At 38.2% G+C, this 22,697-nt stretch overlaps 1 protein-coding gene, 1 non-coding gene and 1 pseudogene across 4 annotated transcripts in view; all 3 read right to left on the reverse strand.

The window, feature by feature from the left end:
* Positions 1-3,188: 3,188 nt before the first annotated feature.
* The window catches only part of SAR1B (secretion associated Ras related GTPase 1B), a 34,319-nt gene continuing 14,810 nt past the window's right edge, over positions 3,189-22,697 (reverse strand). For all 3 annotated transcript variants that reach the window (XM_005890408.3, XM_070374362.1, XM_070374361.1), the window contains exons 3-7: positions 21,037-21,156; positions 14,973-15,038; positions 13,398-13,501; positions 12,242-12,373; positions 3,189-7,843 (exon numbers count right to left, since the gene is read on the reverse strand). In XM_005890408.3, coding sequence (XP_005890470.2) covers positions 7,727-7,843; positions 12,242-12,373; positions 13,398-13,501; positions 14,973-15,038; positions 21,037-21,156 — 539 coding nt within the window. In that variant the 3' untranslated portion in view covers positions 3,189-7,726. The remainder of the gene's footprint in view (positions 7,844-12,241; positions 12,374-13,397; positions 13,502-14,972; positions 15,039-21,036; positions 21,157-22,697) is intronic.
* Positions 15,047-20,979, reverse strand: LOC138988546 (NADH dehydrogenase [ubiquinone] 1 beta subcomplex subunit 3 pseudogene; annotated as a pseudogene).
* Positions 19,346-19,451, reverse strand: LOC138988663 (U6 spliceosomal RNA). The gene has a single exon (XR_011464935.1). It is a non-coding gene; the product is annotated as a U6 spliceosomal RNA (small nuclear RNA).

The raw sequence follows: 22,697 nt of genomic DNA on the forward strand, positions 1-22,697 counted from the left end.
TCACCGTACTGCCTGCAATCAAAATCCACATTCCAAAGCAAGGCTTCCTTTGTTTACCACATAATAGCCAGAAAATTATTGAGTTTTGGTGTCTAATTTTACGTAAATCAAGTTAGGAGGCTTTGTAAACACAGGCTTTGACCTTTGTCAACTAACTTAATACCCAGCTGAATCCTTTATAAGGGCCTGTTTTGGGGACCTTTGTTTTTAATCATCAGGTTTCTAAGTTGTTGTTCTCACCTTTCAATTAGGAGGATGGTGGCCGCCACCCAAAAGGCTTCTTTTACAGTTTCCTAGTTCCCCTGTTCCCCACAAGGTGCTTTTCACACTCTTTGGAGGGCTGTGACGTTGCATTGCTGTACCTTTAGTACAAATATCAGATAGTTTGTGCTGTGTGCTTTGCTAAGTCGCTTGGGTCATGTCCAACTCTGTGAGCCTCTATGGACTGTAGCTCCCCCAGACTCCTCTGTCCATGGGACTCTCCAGGCAAGAATACTGGAGTGGGTTGCCATGCCCTTCTCCAGGGGATCCTCCCGACCCAGGGATTGAACCCGTGTCCCTTACATCTCCTGTATTGGCAGGTGGGTTCTTTGCCACTCACGCCACCTGGGAAGCCCGTCAGATAGTCTGGTGGGACGTTGTGTAATTAAATTCAAGAAAATGAGGTAAATAAACGACCTTTTTCCATTTTAAAAACTTGTTTTTAATTGAAGGGTAATTGCTTTTACAGTATTGTGTTGGTTTCTGCCATACATCAGCATGAATGAGCCATAGGTATACATATGTCCCTTCCCTCTTGAACCTCCGTCCTGCCTCCCCGCCTCATCCAACCCCTCTAGGTTGTCACAGAGACCAGTTTGCACTCCCTGCGTCATATAGCAAATTCCCACTGTCTTGCATAGGGTGATGTGTGTTTCCATGTTCCCATCTCAGTTTGTCCCCTCTCTTCCTCCCACTGTGTCCACAAGTCTGTTCTCTGTGTCTGCATCTCCATTGCTGCTCTGCAGTAGGCTTCAGTACCGTCTTTCTATTCCATGTATGTGTGTTAATATACGATATTTGTTTTTCTGACTTCCTTCATTCTGTATAATAGGCTCTAGGTCACTACCTCATTAGAACTGACTCGAATGTTTTCTTTTTTATGACTGAGTATATTCCATTGTATATATGTACCACAGCTTCTTTATCCATTCATTTGTTGATGGACATGTTAATAGGTTGCTTCCACATTCTAGCTCTTATAAATAGCGCTGCATGTTTCAATTATGGTTTTGTCAGGGTATGTGCTCAGTAGTGGGATTGTTGGGACATATAAATGTTTTATTTTTGGTTTTTTAAGGAATCTCCATACTGTTCTCCATAGTGGGTGTATCAATTTACATTCCCACCAACAGTACAAGAGAGTTCCCTTTTCTCCATACCCTCTCCAGCATTTATCGTTTGTAGACTTTTTGATGATGGTCATTTTGACAAATGTGAGGTGATACCTCATTGTAGTTTTGATCTGCATTTTTAAAATAATGAGTGATGTTGAGTATCTTTTCATGTATTTATTAGCCATCTGTATGTCTTATTTGGAGAAATGTCTGAATAAACTGGATTTTATTTTCTTAGCATTTATCCCTTCAGTACATTCACTGTCTACTTTGTTAGTTTCAGTTCAACAAATAGTTTGAGTGCATGCTAACTCTCTATTTGATGGACTCAGTGGTAATTGGACTTTCCTGGTGGCTCAGATGGTAAGGCGTCTTGCCTACAATGCGGGAGACCCAGGTTCAATCCCTGGGTCGGGAAGATCTCTTGGAGAAGGAAATGGCAACCCACTCCAGTATTCTTGCCTGGAAAATCCCATGGATGGAGGATTCTGGTAAGGTACAGTCCATGGGGTCACAGAGTCGGACATGACTGAACAACTTCAACGGTAATAGAATCATGACTGGTTATGTTAAAAGAGTTAGCACAAAGCCTTATGCCATCCTGCACATTGTTAGTGGAAAGGTTAGAAGAATGGCTGTATGAAGTTGTATTTATTAATATTTATTTATTTGGCTCCATCAGGTCTTAGTTGCGACCTGCAGGATCTTTTGTTGCTGTGCATGGACCGTCTAGCTCTGGTGCGTGGGCTCAGTAGTTGAGGGGCTTGGGCTTAGTTGCTCCGCCACATGTGGGAATCTCAGTTCTCCAGTTGGGGGTCAAACCTGCATCGCCTGTGTTGCAAGGTATATTCTTAACCACTGGACCACCACAGAAGTCCTTAGAAAGGTCTTATAGTTGGATTTAAGTCTCAAAAGTAGCTTGATAATCCTTACCAAAATGATAATTTTTCACTTGCATCACCTGAGTTGAAAAAATTCTGCTCCCTGGGCTTTCAGTGATTCTGAATTGTAGCCAAGGTTGAGAACCACCAGCTACAGGTTACAGTGATGTGCGTGCATGCTCAGTTGCTCATTTGTATGTGACTCTTTGCCACTGCATGGACTGTAGCCGACCAGGCTCCTCTGTCCATGGGATTTCCCAGGGGAGAATACTGGAGTGGGTTGCGGTTTCCTGCTCCATGGGATCTTCCTGACCCAGGGACTGAACCTGTGTCTCCTCATTGGCCGGCAGATTCTTTACCAGTGAACCACCAGGGAAGCCCTACATTGATGGTAGGATTTACTAGTAAATGAATTCTCAGGAAAAAAAAAATTTTTTTCTTCACTGATTAGCCAATGATCATTTAGTATTAATTATTTAGTGGTATATTACTGTTTCTCCTAAATGAAAATCTACACATTCTGGCATCAGAAAAACCTGAGAAACTTGTTGAAGATTTATATGCTTGCCTTCCACTCCACCCCAGATTTACTGATTCACAGTTTTTGGTGGAATTTTTTTTTTCCTCTAGTGTTTGTTTTTTTAAAGTTCCCCCCCCCTAGGAGATTCTGATGCATACTAAAGCTTGAGAACCTTGATGTAGATAAAACCAACCAACTGCTTATTTTTCACATTTCAACTGAGTCAGCATTGTTTAAGTCCTACTATAGCATGCTTATAAGCTTTTTCTAGTCTAAGCAAATTAAGCCTCAGTTCCTTGGAATCCTTGCACAGAGGGCACCTTCTATAACCTTAGTAATTTCAAAGTTCAACAAATTTCTAATAAGCACAGTAAAATCTATTAGATGATAAAAACGGGACCTGACACCAGAGTGTTTCAAAGACCAGGTAATTATTTTATTTTTCTATTTCTGACACTCAAATCATAGGGGGTAAAAAGATAATAGAACATAATCAAAATAACACACAAACACAATTCAAGAACATTTAACCATCTGTTATAGCTGTTCTTTGTAAAATACATAAAGGTAAACAGAAACATCTGTATATAAATTAATGCTTAACAATCTGTATACACTGTAAAACAATTGTTAAAATTTACACTAAGATACTAGTGCAAGCAGTGGTGTACAAAAGTGCAAACAAGGTTAATGATGAAAAACTTATCACCGACTTACCACTTCAACATACTCTGCATCCAGCCAGATACTAAAGGCCTCACCACAGAAAACACTTTGATCACTTTGAAAGCTACCTGACTACATTCACCCTGAGTGCTCTTGCCTCAGTATGGCAGTAGATAATGAGTTCAGGTTAGGAGCAGCACCAGGGAGTCCAGAAACCCAGGTGAAGTTGGCCATTCTGACGTGAATCTTTTCCAAAGATAATAATTCTCCATGAAATCACTCAAAAGCCTTTCCCATTTCCGTCTTAAAATCCATTTGGAGTGGGGGCACTCCTGAAACAAAGTTTACTTTGAATAAATTTGCTTCCTTTACTGTGATTAATTTGGATTCTGTTTAAAGGTATGGTCAAAGCCCAGAATAATCAGAGGTATTAAATATATTATCTATTTAATGTTTTAAATTGTGAAGACAAAAATTAGTTGATTCAAAACTGCATCTTCAATAGATAGTCAATAGTTGGTCAAATCAAGAGAGGTCAATTCCCTTTATACTCAGGGATTTCCAGGTATGGGCTGGAGATATGTGAGGGGGAATGGCTATAGGGTTCAAGAGTAGAAACATGGTTTTAACAAAATCCCAATCACTTTACACAGAGGCACAGCCCCATATTTTTAAGAGCTTGTTCTTTTTTTCTTTTTTGGTTAAAAAGCACTAATCTGCATTTCAAAAGGACAGTGATTGGAAAGACCAGAAACATTAATATTGGGCTTTGAGAATTTAGTCCTTAATTTAAAATATGTTTTCTGAACTCTTACTATTTATAACAAAAAACAACTAAAGGTTTATAGAAAACCTCTAATTCCTTATTAATTTTATCCATAAATTTATATTTGCTAATCTCAAATTTTTCATGTTGTCTTGGAGATTTTTTTGAAACTTCACCAACTTTTACATATATTTAAAATGATTCAAACAATGTACTCTAAATCAACACACGATATTCTGAGAAACTTTCTTTTATATTAGCTTTGTCAGTGTACTCTGATCAAAATTTATTTGGCAATAGAAGCCTTGCAAACTTCAGTCATGTAAGTGACGAACAAGACTGAAACGCCACACTGAGTCACATACCAGATACAGGTTCGGAAAATGTAAACCTGTCTGCTGAAGCTCGAGTCATCAGCTAGAGGTATTCTGTTTTCAATGACGGAACTTGTGAAAATGCTGGATTTTGAATGTGGTTAATCAAATCATTTTGCAGAAGACAAGAAACACTTGTATCGCAGTTATTACTCTATTTCAGTGATTTACAAGTAGTTTATGTGCTGGAAAGCACTACATGTCGTGTGAGCCAGTTGAAAACTAAAGAAAAGAAACAACATTCTGTGTTTATGCTGTAAACCACAGTAAAGTTGTATATGTACACGGCACACAAAACTAAAATTTAGATCTATGCAGGCAATATCTGAATTCATAGTTCTTTGGCACTCAGGGATACTGGGTTAACTAAGTCAATAGTAAATATTTTTCATATTCTTCAGGGAATATCTGTGCCCAATTTTTAAAAATGCTATAATCTCCAATCTAAAAATTCATCAAGATAAACTGGAATCCATCAATTTAACCAGTTACAGAAAAGTATAATTAATAGCAGTCATTGAAACAGGTGTGGGGTTAAGAATCTTTTTAAAAGTATATAAGCCAGCTGAGGCCATCTGTTTTTAGAGTTTTGGACTTAAGATTTTAAAACATCTTTTGAACACTTCCTGATGTATATGGAATCCAGTCTTAACTTGTACATGTTCACACTTTATAGAGGGAAGAACAAAACTAACTACATTTACCCCCAAAATACTCCACAAACGTACACACTTGCACAGGCACATACAGAGTATATGCTTTTCCCACGTGCTTCTGCCATTTCTTGGCATTCTCTTAAATTGCTTCTCCTGATGGACGCAGTGACTCTCTACGTTTTCTGAGGAGCTCTCAGAGCTGGATGATAAGGCCAATGGCTGGCGAACTCTGAGGCCCATCTCCCTGGAGCTGGCAGGAAAGTGCACCTTCATTTCCAGAGGTTCAGACTCTGGAAGACTCTTACATCAGTGGGAAAATATCCACAGTTTAGCTGTGGTCCACAAAGTGACTCTGTTCCTTTGATCCCAGTGATGGACCTAGAATGAGAGTTCTGGAACAAGAGAGTTTGTGCCAGAAAGCAAATCCCCTCTAGAGAAACCAGTAAGCTTTTTCTTTTACACGAATTTATAACACAGATAATTAACTTCTCAGTTATCACGATACTAGGAAATACTTGAAGAAAAGCATGTCCCTGTAAATACTGAAAACAGATACCATCAACAAGAGGCAATTACTTTGAATAAGGCTTAATTCTGTTCAGTCAAGACGTTAGAAATGAGAACTTTAAACATATCTGGCAGAATAAACCAAGAGGCTGAATGTCATTTCCTACTTTTCCCTGGTGTTACTGATATTTTTAGATAGGGAGAAAGCTTTTTTATTTTTCTTTTGAAGGAAGCTGAAAATGAAACAGGATAGCTAAATTCCTAAAACCAAATGTCATGATGAAATGACCTTGTTGGTTTAGCTAACTAGTAATTCCTTCCAGGCATATCTTTCAATCCTTATTTGCTTCACATACAGTATTATATTATTGATGACAGAAAGGGCTATATTAACTCTGACTTGGACAAGAGCTAGAGAAAACAGTAATTCTGATATTAAAATTACTCTTGATGGAATTGGAGCAATCTATTCTCAATAGAATTGATTGAATATACTATAAAACCTTGGTTTATGACCAAGAGAGGAAATCTTAAGCTTGAGAGTCTTTAAAACTAAATATTTGGCACTTGTCTTTCAACTAATTATGGGAATCTCAGACATATGGGAAAAAAGAATTCAATTTATAAAAAAAATAAAATGCTTTAAAAAGCTAACCAAAATCTGATTAGAAAATGTTACCAGTGAGGCCTGTAGACACTACCATGTGGCAAGCATGGTATCAAAAAACAAAAGCCTTTGTGCTGTAAAGTTAAGAGCTGGTTGAGAATAATTAAGAAAAAAGAAAATTATATACATGGATTCATTTTCTTTCCACCAAGAAATAAAATATACCCAAAATGCAAAAGAGCCATAGGACAGGAACAAAGTCTTCAAATATCTCAGTGACAACTGAGGCAGAACACGCTTTCTTTATCCTCAGATGCAGGCCTCCACCATGCAACTGCACAACTCCCTATGTGTCACTTGCCCTGCTGAGTACCACTGAGTGCCATTAAGTAAGACTGGGGGGTACCTCTAGGTGTGGGGACACTGGTGCTTGTCATTATTTTTGGTGAAAAGGCAGATTACCAAACTGGGTGCCATTAAGATTGGAGCACTTCAGAATTAGACAACTGGGATTGGCTCATCAAACCAAAAATTAACTTTGGGTTGTACCAGAACATGTGCTTTTCTTCAGAAGGCCGATCCCACAGGGACTAGGACGTGGACCCCGTCAGCACTGGTCATGGTAGTGTTACAGATAAAAATATACATGATTCAGAGATAAATGTGGTATAAGGTGCAACCAAACACAACTTGTCTCTAGATAAATGCAAAAGCCTGTAGGGACTTAAACATTATCCTAAATATTCTAAAGCAATCTCCTTTCCCCACAACCCTCTCATATATTTAATATTAAATATGCAAAACTTCAGAGCATACTAGCCAGATAAGACACATTAAAATGAAACATTTGCCCAACAAGGATGCCAAACATTAGGGTTTGTTTTATTGCATGACGTTTGCATGAGAAATAATAATTGAAACTGTAAGGCATCATGCAGTCATAAAAGCTTATTATTAACTGCTTACTAAAGATAGGTGGACATATAATCTAAAATTTAAAAACTAGTTCCAAAAAATTACATAAAAAATTTAACATGATGAGCTTTTAAATATGGTTGATATTTATAGTTGTTAAAAAGTGCTTCAAATGTCTGGAAAGTTGCTGTTCAAAAATGGTGCTGGGGGTAATGTCACATTATAAACTGTAAAAACTAAGTATTTTTATGGAATTAGAAAGCTAATATTGTGATATTCAAACTTACTTGAATCAGTTTTCAATTCTCACTCAAATTAAGTTGATAAAATATTAATAATCTAAAAAACATCTGTTTTCTAACCAACAATAAAAGTCTATTGAATTCAAGTTATGCATGTTGAGTGATCAAATCTCTGAGTAGGCCTGAATGGTGAGACCTGGAACTGCTGTGGGCTGGTTAATCAATGTACTGTGCCATCCAGCGGAAGCCTTCTCCGTAGCCTTGTCTTTTGAGCACGCTGCACATGAAAACTTCTAAGGGCCGGGCATTCAGTTCTTTCAGAGATACATTGCCCTAGGAGAGAAGATGGGCATTATGTTGGGTGACCTCTTAATGAAATAAAAGCCCTACTCCCTAGGAGAGCTGCATCTCAGAGTTCGTACATCTTAGAACAAAGGGGGGCTGTGGTAAAGCCATGGCTGTTCGTCACCCAAGTCCCTTCCCCTAAACACATAGGGCACCTCCTCTCATTCTACTGTAGGACAGATGTCCATTCAGTGGGATAGAGGTGAGCCTGTGAGGTGCACAAGAATGAAAATAATCTGTGACTTTGAAAAAATTCAAGTTACCTGGGACAACTGGCTTCACTAATATTAAAAACAAACATTCTGTGAGTAGATTCATGACCTAACAAGGCGATTCTTAAAATTAATGTGGAGTTGACTTATTAAAAAGAACACACAGAAAACAGACCAAAGTCTACCTTATCTAACGTAATAGTCCCCTTCCACAGGCTGCCATATTGCTCTACTCTGGGATTTTTCAATACTAAGCTCCCTCCCTAAAACAAATCCCAGTAAAAATGAATGCAGAAATAATGTGTGTTAAACCTTAATTATGAAATGTATGTTCGGAAAACCCCATAACTCTGCTATAGCCAAGTATACATTTCATTTTTATCTGTGGGGAACTCTGGACTTAAACACTGAACCAGGGGCCTAAACACACTACTGGTATGCTTAAACATTCAAATATATTATTTAGTGGCTAATTCTGAAAAATTATGACAAAACTTTGAAAGCTTTCATTAAGTTTCCCATATGCATAGGCTGTGACATTTTTTGTATCACTAAGAAAAGGTTGGTGATACTTCCAATACTTTGGCCACCTGATGTGAAAAACTGACTCATTGGAAAAGACCCTGATGCTGGGAAAGATTGAAAGCAGGAAGAGAAGGGGACGAGAGAGGATGAGATGTTTGGATGGCATCACCGACTCGATGGACAGGAGTCTGAGCAAGCTCCAGGAGTTGGTGATGGACAGGGAAGCCTGGCGTGCTGCTGCCCATGAGGCCGCAAAGAGTCAGACACGAATGAGAGACTGAACTGAAGAAAAGGTTTCATTTCATTCAGTGGTAGGAAGAAAACAAATGCGGACATTTAAAAAAGACCCAAATGTACCAATGACATTTTTTAATAAGAAAATGAAAATGGGCTTGTGAAGTTGGACAACAGTAATTTAAAGATGTCTGGTTGGACACCTGAAACTAAGATCAGATCAGATCAGATCAGTCGCTCAGTCATGTCCGACTCTGCGACCCCATGAATCGCAGCACCCCAGGCCTCCCTGTCCATCACCAACTCCCGGAGTTCACTCAGACTCACGTCCATCGAGTCAGTGATGCCATCCAGCCATCTCATCCTTTGTTGTCCCCTTCTCCTCCTGCCCCCCATCCCTCCCAGCATCAGAGTCTTTTCCAATGAGTCAACTCTTCGCATGAGGTGGCCAAAGTACTGGAGTTTCAGCTTTAGCATCGTTCCTTCCAAAGAAATCCCAGGGCTGATCTCCTTCAGAATGGACTGGTTGGATCTCCTTGCAGTCCAAGGGACTCTCAAGAGTCTTCTCCAACACCACACTTCAAAAGCATCAATTCTTCGGTGCTCAGCCTTCTTCACAGTCCAACTCTCACATCCATACATGACCAGAGGAAAAACCATAGCCTTGACTAGACGAACCTTTGTTGACAAAGTAATGTCTCTGCTTTTGAATATGCTATCTAGGTTGGTCATAACTTTCCTTCCAAGGAGTAAGCGTCTTTTAATTTTATGGCTGCAGTCACCATCTGTAGTGATTTTGGAGCCCACAAAAATAAAGTCTGACACTGTTTCCACTGTTTCCCCATCTATTTCCCATGAAGTGGTGGGACCGGATGCCATGATCTTCGTTTTCTGAATGTTGAGCTTTAAGCCAACTTTTTCACTCTCCACTTTAACTTTGATTAAGAGGCTTTTGAATTCCTCTTCACTTTCTGCCATAAGGGTGGTATCATCTGCATATCTGAGGTTCTTGATATTTCTCCCGGCAATCTTGATTCCAGCTTGTGTTTCTTCCAGTCCAGCGTTTCTCATGATGTACTCTGCATATAAGTTAAATAAACAGGGTGACAATATACAGCCTTGACGAACTCCTTTTCCTATTTGGAACCAGTCTGTTGTCCATGTCCAGTTCTAACTGTTGCTTCCTGACCTGCATAGAAATTTCTCAAGAGGCAGGTCAGGTGGTCTGCTATTCCCATCTCTTTCAGAATTTTCCACAGTTTATTGTGATCCACACAGTCAAAGGCTTTGGCATAGTCAATAAAGCAGAAATAGATGCTTTTCTGGAACTCTCTGGCTTTTTCTATGATCCAGCGGATGTTGGCAATTTGATCTCTGGTTCCTCTGCCTTTTCTAAAACCAGCTTGAACATCAGGAAGTTCACGGTTCACATATTGTTGAAGCCTGGCTTGGAGAATTTTGAGCATTATTTTACTAGCATGTGAGATGAGTCCAATTGTGTGGTAGTTTTGAGCATTCTTTGGCATTGCCTTTCTTTGGGATTGGAATGAAAACTGACCTTTTCCAGTCCTGTGTCCACTGCTGAGTTTTCCAAATTTGCTGGCATATTGAGTGTAGCACTTTCACAGCATCATCTTTCAGGATTGGAATAGCTCAATTGGAATTCCATCACCTCCACTAGCTTTGTTCGTAGTGATGCTTTCTAAGGCCCATTTGACTTCACATTCTAGGATGTCTGGCTCTAGGTCCGTGATCACACCATCGTGATTATCTGGGTCATGAAGATCTTTTTTGTACAGTTCTTCTATGTATTCTTGCCGTCTCTTCTTAATATCTTCTGCTTCCGTTAGGTCCATACCATTTCTGTCCTTTATCGAGCTCATCTTTGCACGAAATGTTCCTTTGGTATCTCTGATTTTCTTGAAGACATCCCTAGTCTTTCCCATTCTGTTGTTTTCCTCTATTTTTTTGCATTGATCGCTGAAGGCTTTCTTATCTCTTCTTGCTATTCTTTGGAACTCTGCATTCAGATGTTTATATCTTTCCTTTTCTCCTTTGCTTTTCGCTTCTCTTCTTTTCACAGCTATTTGTAAGGCCTCCCCAGACAGCCATTTTGCTTTTTTTGCATTTCTTTTCTATGGGAATGGTCTTGATCCCTGTCTCTTGTACAATGTCATGAACCTCATTCCATAGTTCATCAGGCACTCTATCGATCAGATCTAGGCCCTTAAATCTATTTCTCACTTCCACTGTATGATCATAAGGGATTTGATTTAGGTCATACCTGAATGGTCTAGTGGTTTTCCCTACTTTCTTCAATTTAAGTCTGAATTTGGCAATAAGGAGTTCATGGTCTGAGCCACAGTCAGCTCCTGGTCTTGTTTTTGCTGACTGTATAGAGCGTCTCCATCTTTGGCTGCAAAGAATATAATCAGTCTGATTTCGGTGTTGACCATCTGGTGATGTCCATGTATAGAGTCTTCTCTTGTGTTGTTGGAAGAGGGTGTTTGTCATGACCAGTGCATTTTCTTGGCAAAACTCTATTAGTCTTTGCCCTGCTTCATTCCGTATTCCAAGGCCAAATTTGCCTGTCACTCCAGGTGTTTCTTGACTTCCTACTTTTGCATTCCAGTCCCCTATAATGAAAAGGACATCTTTTTTGGGTGTTAGTTCTAAAAGGTCTTGTAGGTCTTCATAGAACTGTTCAACTTCAGCTTCTTCAGCATTACTGGTTGGGGCATAGACTAGGATTACTGTGATGTTGAATGGTTTGCCTTGGAAATGAACAGAGATCATTCTGTCGTTTTTGAGATTGCATCCAAGTACTGCATTTCAGACTCTTTTGTTGACCATGATGGCCACTCCGTTTCTTCTGAGGGATTCCTGCCCACAGTAGTAGATATAATGGTCATCTGAGTTAAATTCACCCATTCCAGTCCATTTCAGTTTGCTGATTCCTAGAATGTCGACATTCACTCTTGCCATCTCCTGTTTGACTATTTCCAATTTGCCTTGATTCATGGACCTGACATTCCAGGTTCCTATGCAATATTGCTCTTTACAGCATCGGACCTTGCTTCTATCAACCAGTCACATCCACAGCTGGGTATTGTTTTTGCTTTGGCTCCATCCCTTCATTCTTTCTGGAGTTATTTCTCCACTGATCTCCAGTAGCATACTGGGCACCTACTGACCTGGGGAGTTTCTCTTTCAGTATCCTATCATTTTGCCTTTTAATACTGTCAATTATATCCCAATTTAAAAAAAGAAGCCAGACTGCCAATTAGACTGATAAGCATGATTACTGTTAAGGGTAGTATGGGAACAGACCTTTTCAGAAGATTAAGAGTAAATAAAATAAAAAGATATTTGTACTACTGAATGAAGTATTCACACCTGTCAAATTTTTTTTTACCTTTCCTGTTGTCTGACCATATAAACCAAACATCTCTCGCAACCGCTCTTCACTGATGGCTTCAGGCCTGTCAATCTTATTCCCAAGAATCAGTATGGGCACATTAGCAACAGTTTCATCTGTCATTAGTGACTGAAAAAAACAAAGCAAAAGTTAAGATGTTGATATAAAAGCAACTAAAGGGCTCATTGTGACAAGACAGCAAATGGGCATCAAGGGCTCACTCTATCATATCCTGGCAGTTTGGCTTTCTTTGGTGAACTTTCCCTACATTTTAAAGTGCGCTCAATGATCCCACAGCTCCATCCTTCTGCCTCTCTGTCTCCTTCTGTAAACGCTCACTGTGACTAGCCTCAACACTTTGAAGGTGTGCAGACCTGGTTTCATTTCTAATTCTGCTGCTTTTGAGTTGTGAGATCTTAGACAAATAAGGCTGGCTGAAGTTCAAAGAGAATCTACAATAGTAAGCACCTACCTTACAGAGTTAATCTGAGAATTAAATGAGCTAATATGCATAGTGCCTGGTACAAAGTAGGAACAAAGGAATTCTCTGGCTCTGCTCCATGACCACAGAACTTACCAGGACTTTTCCACGTGAGTAAGTACTTGTTTGCTTGCTCTTGGCAGAAGCATGGTCGGGTCAACCTTCCATCAAATCATGGACCTCCTTTCTCTGTGAGCCCAGGTCTAGCACTGGCCTTGCCTACTGCTCCTGAGCCCCTTTACGAAGCATGTAACCTGGGAGATGGGAGAGGAGGTGGCTACACATGGCCTTGATCACTCCTGGGAATGGTGACAAAGATAGCATGTTATACCATTTCTAGGTTCTAGCCAGCTCCTGGAGAGACCACCTGGAGGACCAGGGGCTTAAGACCAAGCCACTACAGGAATGCAGCAGATACGAAATGAACTACAAGGGCACACACTGCATAGAATGAGCCTAAGCCTTCAGGAAGGAAGTCTCGTTAGTACTCCTCAGTAGCCACAGATACTCCAAGGTACTCCCTCTGCATTCTAAGTAATCTCTGAACTCCACAGATTGTCAGGAGTTACATCAGAGGCTGCAGAAAAGTTACACTCTCATACCTACATCTCTAACCTGTTTTCTCAGGCTTACCAGAGTGATCAACTGGTTAGTTTTAATTATTTAACTTACATCAAGTTCTTCTTTTGATTCTAACAGCCTTTCATGGTCTGCACAATCCACCAGAAATACAATGCCATTGATAGCAGGAAGGTAATTTTTCCACACTCTTCGAGCTAACAAAAACAATCAGGAGTTAGATTTTATTTGCTGGTCAAACCTAGCAGATGGTTTGACGGAACAGTCCAACAAGATATCAAGTGTAATTAGCCCTTAGCTGCTGCTACATCATTATATACTTGTTAATCTTTCACCCAGTATTGCCAAAATCTTTCCAGATGACCAAAGAAGAAATTAAAGGTTTTCCTCAGTTTGGGCAAGTCAAATACTTGAGTCTGCCCCAGTTTACCCATGTCAGAGGAAGAATTAATATTTACTTGCTAATGGACAAGGATGCACATTAAGGCCATCGGAGGGACCACTACTATTTGTTATATGCAGTATCCATTTCTTTTTGACATTTCTAGTTTATCAGTTTTTTGCTAGTGATCAAGTCTGGAGTCAGTGACAGAAGGAAATTAGTATCAGGTTCAGACTTGTTAAGTTAAAAAATAAAGCAAATTGTTATACTCGTAGAACAAGTTTATGAAACGATTAGGGTAATTTTTTCCATGACATTCTCTTTTAGAAAAGAAAATATTTTTGAGGGTGCCCTAGAGGAAGGTAACCTTTTTCCTCTGGACTTCAGCTTTATAAAACACCTTCATATAGAGATGAAGCCTCAACCTCCATTAGGTTCTAAATCTAATCATTATATTCTAGGAATTAGTTTATGTATATTTTAAACAATTGATGTATATCTCAAATGTGCTTTCTCTAGCCACAACCTTTGTAGTATTCATTATTTATGAATTACTGTGTAGTGGGTACTGCTAAGTCCTTTTGGGGATATTAAAAAGTAGCATTTCAATCCCATAAAGTTTAGTAGAGTCTGAAATAAGACAGTCATTCCAATCTTTAGACATGTATACAAAGGTACTAATTGCTAGGTAAGTACAGCCAGCTGGGAGTGGCTTCTCAGAGGAGGCAGCCGCACTTAACATTGAGCCCTGAAAGTGGGTCACCTGTGTGCTGACGGAGACCACGTGAGCACAGAGGTGGAAGAACGAACACCAAGATGGTTTGGTTTGGTTGGAGTAAAGAGCATGACAAAGGGAAGAGTGGGAAATTAAGACTCAAAAAGTAAAGTGTGATCACATCTTAGAAATCCTGAATACCAGGTCAGTGAGAATGGCCTTTATTTTGTAGGTAATGAGTTAGCCAATGAAGGCTTTTCATATGGAGCAAAAAAAGCAATAACATATTTATAACATGATTATGACAGTGAGAGAGAGGTGGGCTGAAGAAGAGAAAAAATGGAGGCAAAATTTTACTCATATGCTTTATCACCAAAAGCAATTCAGACTTACACTGGAATATCATGAAAATCACCCTTTGCATTTAAAGCATTTATCCAGGGGTGATAATTCCTAAATTTTAAGTCTACTCTGGCTTTCCTTGAATAAAACGAGATTTCATGCACTGTAACATAATGGTCACATTTTTATTAAATAAAATAAAACAACTGTAAGAGTAGTAGATTCTCACCTTGAACATGTCCACCCAGATCAAAAGTTGTAAAGGTCATGCCAGCAATGGTTAGTTCTTCTGAAGCTAAATAATAATACAAAATGTTTTAAAAACATGAAAATTAGAAGTTCATTTCTGGCACATACTGCCACTTAAAGTTTGATTACTTTAATTGCAAATAAGGTCAAATCAAAAAGGAATTCTTTGTTATAACTACTATATTCCATTTCATACTGCCAGTGTAATGCAAGTAGTTGGTAATATTCACTTCTGGTATTCAGTGCCCACGATAAATCCAACTTATTTTTCCTCCTCTATCCAGCTGAAATTGACATTATTTACTGTGAATTCAAGTGACTGGTCTAACCTAATAATTTTTCCTGTAATTCACCTTAAATGATAAAGGTGAAAAAACAGTATTTTCTCATGGCTGTTATATTTCACAGGTGATGGTTTTGGGGCTTCCTACTGGCTCAGACCATGAAGAATCCGTCTGTAATGCTGGAGACCTGGGTTCAATCCCTGGGTTGGGAAGATCCCCTGGAGGGCATGGCAACCCACTCCAGTATTCTTGCCTGGAGAATCCCCACAGACAGGAGCCTGGCGGGCTACAGTCCATGGGGTTGGCAAAGAGTCAGACACAACTGAGTGACTAAGCACACACACAGTCTTTAATGGCAAACATAATTATAATAAAAAAATTTGGCTCTTATTTCTTCAAATTTTTTTTCTGATCCCTTACTTTCCCTCCTGGGACTTTAGTGATAGGTTTGCTAGATTGCTTAAATCTTCCATTCTCTCATTATGTTTGTGTTTCCCTTAAACCCTTGAGCATATTCATAACAGCTGTTTTAGTGTTCCTATTTCCATCATCTTTTTTACTTGTGCCATCAATGTTTTTACTGATTGACTTTTCTTCTATTTAAGGATCACACTTTCCTGCTTCTTTGCATGTCTAATAATTTTTTATTGGATGTTGGATTTTGTTGTATCATTTTCAAGAAAGTTGGACTTTGGGAACTCTCTGGTGGTCCAGTGGTGAAGACTCAGCCATCTCATTGTGGGGACCCTGGTCAGGGAACTAAGATCCTGCAAGCTCCGGGGCACAGTCAAAAAAACCCCCCAAAATAAGCTGGACTTTGTTCTGGCAGGCAGTTAAACTGCTTGCGGATCAGTTTTTAAGTTTTGTTACAGCAGTAAAGTAGCCTTTACTTTGGAGCTAAGTTAGCCTCATTACTAAGATGTACTTTTTTGGAGTAGTCGACAAGGTCTCTTCTTTCTGGCTGGTGGGTATGTGGATTCATAGCTCCGTGTGAGCTCTGGGAATGAACTGGCTAACCGCTTCACTGTAACTGTTCTTTTGACAGGCTATGTGTAGTTTTACCGTGTATGCACAGACTGGTATTCAGCCATGAACATTTCTGGAGTTCTTTCTCTACAGAGCTGTTTGCTCTGTGGTAATCTGCCCAGCAAATTCTAGTCACCTCAGCCTCCCCAAATTCTGGTCTCTTGTCTCCTCAATTCAGTGAGACTACTGGGTTACGTTTGGGTTTCTTCTCCCTACACCATGGTCTTAAAATTAACCCCTGTGATAAAACTTAAAACAGACAAGGGTTTGTTTTTCTTTTCTCAGAAAACATAGCCCTGTGCTAGCTATTGCCCAATATCTGAAAACAGTTGTAGTGTATATTTTTGTCCACTTTTCTAGTCATTTTTAGTGGGAGGGTAATTGCAGCCTCTGTTATTCCCTCACAGACAAAAGCAGAAGGCCGCTACAATTACGGTGAAAGGTTCAGTACAATTGTTAACTATTCAGTATAGCTATGAGACCCCAGAGTAGTTTATCTTGCTAAAAAATTCTGTAGGAAGACTGCCAGGTGAATGAATAATTAACACAATTTGTGTTCAAAGCATGATCCTTTCCATTAGGAAAAGATAATGCTTGGACATGGCTGGCAAACTATCTCTGTGATTACAATCTCTGGTACACTCCCTGCTTTATAAAATGAGTCCCAATTTGATTATGATACAGAACACTGTTAACATCCCAGCAAGTTCCCTCTTGCCCCTGCCGAGTCAGCCCACACCTCCATTCCCAGAAGCAAGCACTGATCTGGATTCTGTCATCACAGGTTTGTTTTGCCTGTTTTAGAATTTTACATAAATGGCATCATATAGAACTTTTGTGACCAGCCTCTTCCATGCAATATAATACGCACTGTGTGGATCTGTGCTTTATTGCTCTTTTTGTTGAATAGAATTCCATTGTTTGTGCATTCTTTTTATGAAGGCCATCTGAACTGCTTCCAGTTTGGAGTTAATACAGGTAAAGTTGGTACAACAAATATTCCTGTATGAGGATTTTGGTGAACATATTTTTTCATTTTTCCAAGATAAATATCAGCAGTGGAACTGCCAGATCATAGGGTAGATACATGTTACCTTTCTCCCATATTCATTAAAAAAATTTTTTATTGGAGTATGGTTGATTTATAGTATTGTGTTAGTTTCAGGTGTACAGCGAAGTGAATCATATGTATTTATCCATTCTTTTTCAGATTCTTTTCCCATATAGGTTATTACAGAATATTGAGTAGAGTTCCCTGTACTATACAGTAGGCTCTTGTTAGTTACCTATTTTATATATAGTGGTGTGTATATGTTAATCCATATCTCCTAATTTATTACTTGTCCCATGTTTCCCCTTTGATAAACCATAAATTTGACTTCAAGATCTGTGAGTCTGTTTTGTAAATAAGTACATTTGTATCACTTTTTACTAGATTCCACATATGGCTGATACCATATGATATTTGTCTTTGTCTGACTTACTTCACTTAGTATGATAATCTCTAGGTCCATCCATGTTGCTGCAGATGGCATTGTTTCATTCTTTTTTATGGCTGAGTAATCAATCCCTGGGTTGGGAAGAGACCCTGGAGAGGAAAACAGCAACCAACTCCAGTTTTCTTGCCTGGGAAATGCCATGGATAGAGGAGCGTGGCAGGCTACAGTCCATGGGGTCACAAACAGTTGGACACAACTGAGTTGACTAAACAACAACAACATTCCATTGTATATATGTACTACATCTTCTTTATCCATTCCTCTGTTGATGGACATTTGGGTTGCTTCCATGTCCTGACTATTCTAAACAGTGCTGCAGTGAACACTGGGGAGCATGTATCGTTTTAATTATAGTTTTTCTCCAGATATATGCCCAGGAGTGAGACTGTTGAACCATATGGTAGTTCTATATTTAGTTTTTTAAGGAACTGTCATACTGTTCTCCAAAATAGTTGTACCAATTTACATTCCCACCAACAATGTAAGAGGGTTACCTTTTCTCCAAACCCTCTCCAGCCTTTATTGTTTGTAGATTTTTCTGATGATGGCCATTATGACTGATGTGAGGTGATACCTCACTGTAGTTTTGATTTGCATTTCTCTAATAATTAGTGATGTTGAATGCCTGTTCATGTGCCTTTTTGCCATCTGTCATCTTTGAAGAAATGTCTATGTAGATCTTCTGCCCATTTTTCGATTGGGTTGTTTGTTTTCTTGACATTGAGCTGCATGAGCTGTTTGTATATTTTGGAGATTAATCCCTTGTCAGTCTCTTTGCAACTATTTTCTCCTATTCTGTGGCTTTTTATTTTGTTTATGGTTTCTTTTGCTATACAAAAGCTTTTAAGCTTAATTAGACCCTATTTGTTTATTTTTATTTTCATTACTCTAGAAGTCGATCAAAAAAGATACTGCTGAGATTTATGTCAGAGAGTGTTCTGCCTACATTTTCCTCTAAGAGTTTTATAGTATCCAGTCTTATATTTAGATCTTTAATCCATTTTGAGTTTATTTTTGGTATGGTGTTAGAGAGTATTTTTAATTTCATTCTTTTTTTTTTCTTTCATGTTTTCTTGTTTTCTTAAATCTTACTAGTATTCCTTAAGGAATAAACACACAGGTGAGTAGGCTACAGTGAAGAAATCTTTTTATAAGAAAGTTAAGACATTAAAAGATATTTCCAGGTATTATCTTCAGTGATGTTTCTTATCTTTTTTCTGGGACTCCAGGTAATATTCAGCCCCTACAGCTACCACAAATGCAGCAAATCCCCACTTGAATCCTTTTAATAATGCTCCAACAAAGGAAACTTTATTTGCAAAGCCACCCATGTATCTCCAAGCTTCATTGCGGCCCCATGGATCCCTTAGTCCTTGTGCGGCCAGTTTCTCCTGGACGGTTTCTAATGGTGTCCCTTCTATCTTCCATTGTTTATAATCTGGAAGTTCCATTTTACTAGGACCTTGTTCATGTCCATGTCCGTGGGCCATGTCTGACAGCAATCTGACCTCTCAGGACACTCAAGATTCACTAATTTCATTCTTAAAAATACGGAACGCTTCACAAATTTGTGTGTCATCCTTCTGCAGGGACCATGCTTATTTCTCTGTGTCTTTCTAATTTTAATATATGTGCTGATGAAGAGAGTACACATAATGCTTTTGATTAACTGAAAAATATAAGCTAAAATGAATATGAGATGCAGGAATGTTGAGATAACATGTTTTGTGCCACTGTTTTTACTCCTAGTACTTAGAACAATGTCTGACATAAAGCAAGTGCTCAAAAAATATTTGTTGAATATATTAAAAAGAACATAAAATTTTAAAAGTGACTTAAACCTAACATAAGACCACTGTGTAATATCTTCCAATTCTGCTATTTTTGCAGATAATTTTATATACTCAATTTCACCATGATTTTTCTTTTAACAGTTTTGTTCTTGTATCAGAATCTTATTTGTCAAGCCCCACTTTCTTCCCCTAATGTAAAAAAAAACTTTCAATTTTATGAAATCTTCCTTTTCCAATGATTCACTAACAGTTTTAGAGATAAAATGGTAGTTTGTTTTGTTCTGTTTTCCTTCCTTGTTCTTAGTATATTTACGGAATTAAATTAACTGTTGTATTATTTAATTTTTAGTCCAATTCTCAACTTTGTACTCATTTTTAAGGCCAACACTCATTATTTAAAAATCTGTGGGTTAGCTTGTCTTAAACTCTCTGTGTAGTTGATTCATAGTCTTTTCAAGAGTAAAACAAGTTCAGAAGTTTTTGTTGTTGTGCTATGCAACATGTGGGAAATTAGTTCCCCAACCAAGGACTGAATCTGTGTGACCCCACAGTGGAAGCTCAGACTTTAAACCACTGGACTTCCAGGGAAGTCCCCCACAGGTATTTTAAAATTAGACTTCTGTTTCTAATTTTAAAGTGACTAATTCTGTCACTTTAACTTGACTCTCTCAACAGTACCTATTACATAATCTTATTAAGAATGATACGTATTAAGTGGTTTACAGAATCATTATTAATGTCTTTCGGTTGGCTTTCTAAAAGAAAGCACAGTGAGTTATTTTTTAATTACTTTAACACTTTCTAGGGAATTCCCTGGTGGTCCAGTGGTTAAGACTTGGCGCTTTCACTGCTGTGGGTTCAGGTTCAATCCCTGATTGAGGGACTAAGATCCTGCAAGCCATGGGGCCTGGCCAAAAACAAAATAAAAGAAAACCTTCTATAAGTGTATCAATATATGCTTGGTTTTTGGAATAAAAATTCTATGGTCTTTATGTTAGAAACAGTTCAGGTTGTTAGAACTAGAAAAATAACTGGTTAATAAGTTAAGAGCTACAGCAAAGTATAAGACTATAATCTGTCCACTGAATAATGATTAAAATAATACAGTTCTAAAATTTGAAAGAAATTTAGGTTATATAAGAAAGGTAATGCTGACTATTTATAACCTAAACAATATGTGGTTGAATATACTATCATAACCCCTGAGACAATAACTTTTTAACTCCTCTAGTTGGACAAAGGTATACTAACTATAAGACGATATGAGTATTATTTCAAGATCTAAATATACTCCCTGGAGTTGGGTCACTTATCATTTACTATATTAAGAACAAGTGAAATGATCATCATTTATCCACCAAAAAACAAACAACCCTTTTGGTTAGGGCCTGTGAACGGGAATCGCTTCATCAAGTAACGCCCTGTATGGAGAACGCACTTACTGGGATGTAACGTGGGCACGTGCTGTCCGAGTCTGTCATCTTTTAGCATGTGTAGCAACGTTGTTTTTCCTGCATTATCCAATCCAAGAAATACCAATTTACCAGTTTTCTTATATAATCCTGCAGAGTAAGAGCTATGATTAGTCAGTGATAGCCCACACAGGTTATAGAAATAAAGTGACTTTAAATAAAAGTATAATATAATCTTCACAATTTAGTTATTTGGATACTTTTCCAAATTATCCCAGATTTTTGATAAAGAGACACTTATTAACCTTTTGAACTTCTAATATTTTATAAATTGGCCTGAAAAAGCTTGGATTTCTAACCAATATTTAGTTTTGAAGAGCTATTTTAAATCTATTATGATTTGGGACATCAGATCATTATAAAACTAAACTTTGCCCCAGTCAATGCATGTGTGTGACCTAAACTTATCTTGCAATACCAAAATGCCAATTCCCTTGATGATTTAACTTAAATCCTCTTTTAATTTATCCCTTCACAAATATTTGTGCCGTCTACTAGAGAAACATAAAGTACTTGAGATTATATATTTATGAAGCTAGACCAAAAGAAAAATTAAGAGTTTTCGTTTTTTTCACAGGTAAAAATAAATTGTTTTGACAATCAAAACTACAGTGAGTTTTTTTCAGTAAAAAAAGTTTAGTTCCCTGTCAAATTTACCTGAGAATAAGGTTAAACTATTCACATGACTGTGTAAAACTAAGCAACAACAAAAATATCCAAGCACATGATTTTAAATATATCAATCAAGCACTGACACAGTGATAAACAGATAAAGACAGCACTGACTAGTTTAGACTACATTTATTGCAGAATTCCATATTGAGCTTTTTATATATATACTTGAAAGGCTTTTCTTAGAGCACTTTTAGGTTTACAACAAAACTCAAAGGAAGGTACAGATATTTCCCATATACCTCTGGTCCCCACATATATCCCCACATATTTTGTCCTCTCCCCCAAAAGACGACAGAAGTTTAGTGACTTACGTCCATCATTATGCAGAATATTTTCACTGCCCTAAAAAGTCTCTGTACTCTGCCTGTATATCCACCTTACCCACTGCCCAGCAACCACTCATCTTTTTATGGTCTCCATATTTTTGCCTTCTCTAGAATGTCATGTAGTTGGAATCACACAATATGTAGCTTTTCAGATTGGCTTCTTCCACTCAGTAATATGCATGTAAGGTTTCTCCATGTATTTTCATGGCTTGATAGCCCATTTTCTTTCTCATGCTAGACAGTATTCCATTATCTAGCTGTACCATAGTTCATTTATCCATCCACCCACTAAAGGACATCTTGGTTGCTTCCATGTTTTGGCAATTATGGCTAAAGCTGCTATAAATATCTGTGTGCAGGTTTCTGGATGGATGTAAGTTTTCAGTTCCTTTGGGTAAATGCCAAGGAGCACAACTGCTGGACGGAATGGTAAGAGTATGTTTACTTTCATAAGAGAACAACAAACTGTCTTCCAAAGTGGTTATACCATTTTGTATTACCACCAGTAATGAATAAGAATTCCTGTTGTTTCACATCCTCACCAACATTTGGTATTCTCAGCATCTGAATTTGGGGCATTCTAATAGGTGTGCAGTAGTATTGAACTTTATTTTATAGGAATATATGAGG

The sequence above is a fragment of the Bos mutus genome, chromosome 7, assembly GCF_027580195.1.
Source record: "Bos mutus isolate GX-2022 chromosome 7, NWIPB_WYAK_1.1, whole genome shotgun sequence".
Taxonomy (NCBI): Eukaryota; Metazoa; Chordata; class Mammalia; order Artiodactyla; family Bovidae; genus Bos; species Bos mutus.